The following is a 5,787-nucleotide window of genomic DNA, read 5'->3' as shown; positions in this document are numbered from 1 at the left end:
GATATCCATCATATTTATTTAAAAGTCCTTACATCAGTATTCTTTAATATCTACGTACAAAAGTTACCCGTTAAAAATTTAGTTAAACATTAGATGCATGGATCTAAAATAAATATACAAAAAAAAAATCCTATAAAGTAAAAATATAGAGATCCAGTGTTCAGATTTTCATTATTCTCAGATTGAGCGGCCAATTTTTTTGTTCCTGATGCAACGGAGACGCGATTGCTGAATGTCTTGAAATATGAAATATCGCGCGAAGAATTCTGAATTCCTACTTCTCACTCAGATAAGGATGCAATCTGAAGTTTTATCGTTGCTTTTCCTAGTGGCAAAGAATCATCCAGCGAGATCTTCTATTTCTTAAAGAAAAGAAAAATAATAACGAAATAAGAGAAAAATGAATATGAAAACTTGTTTGTGAAAATGTTAATGAAATGTTTCGTCAGGTTTACGAGCAAAAACGTTGTAGGATTTTACTATTATGAGGGCAGTGAGACGCTGGTAGTTGACAAAAATGACAAAGTACGCAGAATTGCCCTGGGAGCTCTGACGACACTTCCGGCGAGCTGCAACATTCGGCTGCTCCATCTTCCTTCCTCCGATTGTCTCACCAAACGCTCTTTTAAATCTCTCAGCTCCACTCTGGATAAAAAGGACTATTAAAGTAACAAGAAATTAAACAACCAGAAGAATCCACGATTAATTAATCATTAAAGAATTCATTTTTCCAACCATTTTATAATAAAAAATTTCTGTTCAAAGTCAAACTACCAATTCGCTAAATCCTATAGAAAAAATATCTTATAAACTAACGATTGGGTACTGTAAGCCAATCTAATGGAACGTAGTTCAGCATCTCTGTCATTCAATTCTCGTTCCAGGTCAGAGATTCGCAAACTCAGAACTGTTTTTCTCGCCTCGCTCATCTCCAAGCGCCTCTCCAGCACCAGCTTGTCCTCCTTCAGGTCTCTCGCCTCCCTAAAACCACGATTAACGTTAATCTCGATGACCTCGCAATTGAATTATTGAGCGAAGAAAGCAAATACCGAAAATATCTTTGGTTTTCTTCTTGGGATGACTGAAGCATCGCTATTTGGGCAGCCAATTTCATTTGTAGCTGTTCGACTGCTATTTCAGCTTTTTCTGCTTTTAATTCACGCTCATTGGCAAGGGCATCACTCGCAGCTACCTGGAAAAAAATATAAGTTGAAAAAAAAATGTATACAGAGAAACGAAAAGCTTTAATTGCGAGCTCGCTTGTCACAATCCAATGTGAATAAGAGTTAATAGGGCAAGCAGTATCGATCCTTTTTTCTTAGTACGGAAGGAGTATTACGCGATATTGAGTCATCCGCTAAACGCGAAAGCTCTGACTCATCCGCTCCTATATCTCACCGTACGTTCACCTTTACTACACAACGTTCCCACAAAATTCTTCCATCGAACATACTTCCCCCAAAATTACGTTTCTTCGACAATTAGGGAAAATACAGACGATTCTCTTTTATACAATTTTTAAATCGTTTAAATTAATAATCTGGTTAAATAATTGTTTTAGAAAACAATTGAGTAACGCCAAGAGTGGTTGTTGATCGATGAAGAACAGTGTTGATTAATCGTTGAGTTAGCCAGTGAGCTGTTTTTACTATGGAGCTTTTTCGTGGTGGCTGAGCAAAGGTTGGTCTCCACAAGGTCGGGGTTGTTGAGCGTGGTCTTACTTTCCCCGAAGCTGCAAGGGTGAAAAGATGAGTCACTGGTTCTCGGTACACAAGAGGAATGCGAATATCGAACCAACCGACCACCCCCAACCACCCCCAGTAACCGCAAACAATCGTTAGCGAGTAAAACGAGCCAACGTTCAAACCCCACACCTCCCACGAAGCCCCCGATGATTCATCCACCAGGACGTCCATTGACACGATAAACCCCTTAAGCAAGGATTACTCGAGTTTTGTAATTAATACGTCGTTAAGTCCCTATTCAAAACTAGTGAATAAACTTGTCTATATTATTTCTTCGTAACTCGTGAAATATTGCACCGAATTCTACCATTTTTATGTGTGTTAATAACGTCGTGCTATTAGTGAATAAGATATAAATAATGGAGAGATTTTGGATACTGGGGAATAGAAGCTAGAGATTGGACCCTTTCCAGCAGGATATGCCTATTACAAATTATTAATTAGAGTTTCTGAAATTATCTCTATGCGATTATTGAAGAATTACTCCTCTAATTGCAATATTTTAGTACTTAGTTTTAATAGTACTGAAAGCTATTATTGTATCAGATATGAATAAAGAAGAGATTTTTAATAGAAATGGCGAATGAAAAATAGAGATTGGACCTTATCCAGCAAGATTCTTTTGTCTTCTCGTAGTTTAAGCAGTTTCTCTCGTTCCTTGGAGAGCTGCGTTTCCAACGCTCGCAACTGATCTTGCGCCGTTTGCATTTCATTTCGCAGATTTTCCACGTCCACGAATCTCTGCTGGGACTGCTCCGTAACTCTCTCCAATTCTTCATCCAATCTCTCCTTATCCTGTGTGTATATGAAAACAACCATTCTTTCAATTTTCTACAATTTAAAGTCTCGTAATAAATAACATCCTAAAAAAAATAATAAAAATTTTGTCTCAACCACAATTCCCCTTTTATACAAAGCTAATGAATTTTTTCAAATATCATTACTCCACCTTCACATTTATATTATTACAATTGATAGCATAAGCCTATCATAGCTTTGTAAAATTACTTCTCTATTTTTAAAAATGGACTTTTTTACTATTATACGTTTAAAGTTGAACTATGAAGATCCGGGTTAAATCATTATTAGAAAACACTGAGAAAATTTCAGGAAGATTATATCTGATTTACTATACATTAAAATTTTAATTTTAAAAATATCAGAATCATTGTTAAATGCCAGATCTGTAAACAGTTAATTAACATTGCATATTTACGAATGGCTAAAACACAAATCGAACAACAAAGAACAGTCGTATACTAATAACAAAACATTATAATTTAATATTTTATATGGAAACGCGAGATTAATAGAGAAACACATTGTTATATGATCGAAATAGTGGAAATTGTATAGTTTGTAGAAGGTTTTAAATGCAGAGAGGAGAGCAGAGAAATGGAAGAGCGAAGCTTTATTCATCGCGGCCCCCTGCTGCGCGAGAGAGGGCCTTCTTCTTTCACTTCATAATTAACTGCTGGACTCTTGCCAAGTTTTCGTTTGCGCGTCTTAATAGTTCATTATAATCTCTGCATAAAGGACACATCGTCAAAGCAAAAATAAGTGTCAGTTACCCTTCCCTTTTCTTACTTACCGCGAACAATTCCCACTTATTTCGTAATAATATTATCCCCCACCCCTTCTACCGCTTGTTCAAACCAATCCAAAACTTCGATTACAATGCCCCTACAAAATTCCAACTAAATCTTTTGTCTTGCACAAGGGTCGGCTCTCCAATCGCGAATTAGAATAATATTGACATTGGTGGAAGAATCGAGGAGAGATTAGAAAGAAAGAGAGAAAGGAGACTCAAATAGAATGTAATAGAGAGAGGGAGAAAGAGAGAGGGGGGGAAGAAAAGAGTTGTTTTGGGATCGAAGGTTAAGGTGGAATTTTTACGGGCAATTTCATCCAAAGGTCTAAAAGCGTGTGGTGACTGCAGCTTGCTCGGAGTTTCTTGCTCCTTTGGATGTTGCTGGATCAGCGTTCGTGTTGTTTATGTTGCTATTGCCCGCTCTGCTACTATTATGTATTGCATGTCGCCTAAGCAAAAGCGAGTCCACCGGGTAGCGTCATCCCCGTAGTTAGAAGCACGTCAATGAACTCTACCCCCCTCCCCTGCTCCTTCACTCTATCCCTTTCTCACTTTTCTCCTCCTTAACCCCTCTTCATTTTCTTCAGCTACTGCTCTTCTTGCAAATTCACTGCCTCAAGCTCCGCCAATATTGCTAATCTTATTATATTTACTTTTCATCTCCCTCTTCCACCCTTTCTCTCTCAGTTTCTATCTTTTCTCTCAGCACTCTTTATTTTCTGTACCTCCTTGTCTCTCTCGCAAAACCACTGCCTCGAGCTCCGCCAATATCTATTCTGATTTTCTTGATTTTGTACCGTCCCCCACTCTCGCTCTCTCTCTCTATTAACCTTTATTTCGACTTTATTTACTATCTGCCCCCCTCCCCCTCTCACTTTTTTACTTTCTTCCTTTTCTCCCTTGCGAATCCTCTGCCTCAAGCTTCGCTGCTCGCTCATTTGCTTTTCTTTATTTCTTATCCCTCGCCCCCCTCTCACCCATATAGAAGCTATGCCTCGTTGTTTGCCGAGGGTGTCGGCATCTATCAAGAGACACAAATCCACCAAGAAAAAACCCCCCCACGTAGCGCGTTCTCGCCACATCTGCACCAGCTGCATTCTCAACTTCCTCCTTCCACCTCGCACCTAGTTGGATAGTTCTGCAACCCCTCAACCCCCCTCCACAGCTTCATCGTTCTGCGTCGCTATTTCACTCTAATTCTACTCTTTAGCGAGACAAGAATTTCCGCGTATTTATACGACACTAACCTATACGCTCTCACAAACTATATATAAATGATCGTCGCAGCAGTAGATTATCAAATATCGAGGTTATGCGAAATGTACAAAACAGTAGTGGCACGATCAATTTCATTACCGATTTCAAACGATCCCGATCGATGCTGGTCTCGTCTAGCATTGACTTTGTACGATGAAGGTCAATTCCGAGTTTTCCTACTCTCTGTTTCTCACTTTCCAGAAGTCGACGTAGCACAACAATCTGGATCCGAAGGTCTTCCACCTGTTGGTGGAGGGAACCAGCTGAGTCCTGGAGCCGGTTCACCTCTTCGCGTCTTCGACGCCAAGCGTTTAGCATGAGTACACGACAGACGATATTGGCAGCTTTTTCACCGGATATCAGACCCGTGACGAGGTCCTCTCCATGCTTCTCACGCTTTTCACAATTTTCTATCCAATTAGCTGATAAGTAACCTCCCCGCGTCATCTTCAGATTTCCCATATCCTTCTCGCTGGCGAAGCTCGAACGACTCGATTGCAAGGAGCCGCAGGAACTGGAAAATATCAAACTAGTGAAAATCTGCAATATTCTTGGCACTGAAAATTACCTAACGTCGGTATTGTCAAGTTCCGAAATCAGGGACGAAAGGTCGATCAGAGACAAGCTTCTCCTAGTGGAAGTGGGGAGATTGTGGATATCCAAGATGCACGGTGATGATGAGGAAGGGGTTGAAGTGGGGCAGCTTCTAATGGTGCAATTGGATGGACTGTGCTGAGTGTACGCAGAAATATCTTTTTTTGTAGGATTCTTCGAAGGACGATAGTAGGGATGACAATTGGTCGGTTTTTGACATTTTATAGGAGGCTGGGAATTCAGAAGTTTACGCCGACCGCATCTCCTTAGAATCCTCTCCCCATCATCAATTTCCAACTCTGGTACATTCCCCAAAGAATTCAGGACTGACGACTTCTCGCTTTTTTCTACGATCGTTCTTTCCGACATCTTTATTTGCTGACAGCTACGAAGAAAATCTGTGGAAACTTATTTGTTTATAACTAATTTGCGTATCGTTATGGCAACGACGCACCATATTAACAAATGAATCGAACTCAACCTTTCAAATAACCATCGGAACAAACTTCCCCCACTCTATTACTCCTTCCTAACCTCAAAATTCCCGCCCACTCGCTCCAACTCTTCGAGCTCTTTATATCAGAGTTCCAGAACAAACAT

The 5,787-nt window shown here is 39.9% G+C and overlaps 1 protein-coding gene across 1 annotated transcript; it reads right to left on the bottom strand.

Annotated features, from left to right (window-relative positions):
• Positions 1-82: 82 nt before the first annotated feature.
• On the bottom strand, positions 83-5,782 carry LOC136780094 (golgin subfamily A member 6-like protein 4). The gene is made up of 7 exons (XM_066738196.1): positions 5,669-5,782; positions 5,162-5,585; positions 4,693-5,107; positions 2,349-2,540; positions 1,050-1,192; positions 817-981; positions 83-645 (listed from the first exon to the last, which is right to left on the bottom strand). The coding sequence occupies exons 2-7, from the start codon at positions 5,554-5,556 to the stop codon at positions 483-485; spliced, it is 1,473 nt and encodes a 490-aa protein (XP_066594293.1). The 5' UTR covers positions 5,557-5,585; positions 5,669-5,782; the 3' UTR covers positions 83-482.
• Positions 5,783-5,787: the final 5 nt, after the last annotated feature.

This window comes from Prorops nasuta, unplaced genomic scaffold (genome assembly GCF_024137725.1).
Source record: "Prorops nasuta isolate Cenicafe-Biocafe unplaced genomic scaffold, Cenicafe_Pnas_1.2 PNAS00018, whole genome shotgun sequence".
Taxonomy (NCBI): Eukaryota; Metazoa; Arthropoda; class Insecta; order Hymenoptera; family Bethylidae; genus Prorops; species Prorops nasuta.
Note: the sequence above shows the minus strand (reverse complement) of the source record. Positions and strands in the feature narration are given on the sequence as shown.

Excerpts from the sequence above, each read along its gene's own strand:
- LOC136780094 (XM_066738196.1), bottom strand. The coding sequence starts at position 5,556 with ATGTCGGAAAGAACGATCGTAGAAAAAAGCGAGAAGTCGTCAGTCCTG. Across the intron at positions 5,108-5,161 it reads CTTGACAATACCGACGTTAG|TTCCTGCGGCTCCTTGCAAT; the intron begins GTAATTTTCAGT and ends GATATTTTCCAG. Across the intron at positions 982-1,049 it reads GAAAACCAAAGATATTTTCG|GGAGGCGAGAGACCTGAAGG; the intron begins GTATTTGCTTTC and ends TCGTGGTTTTAG.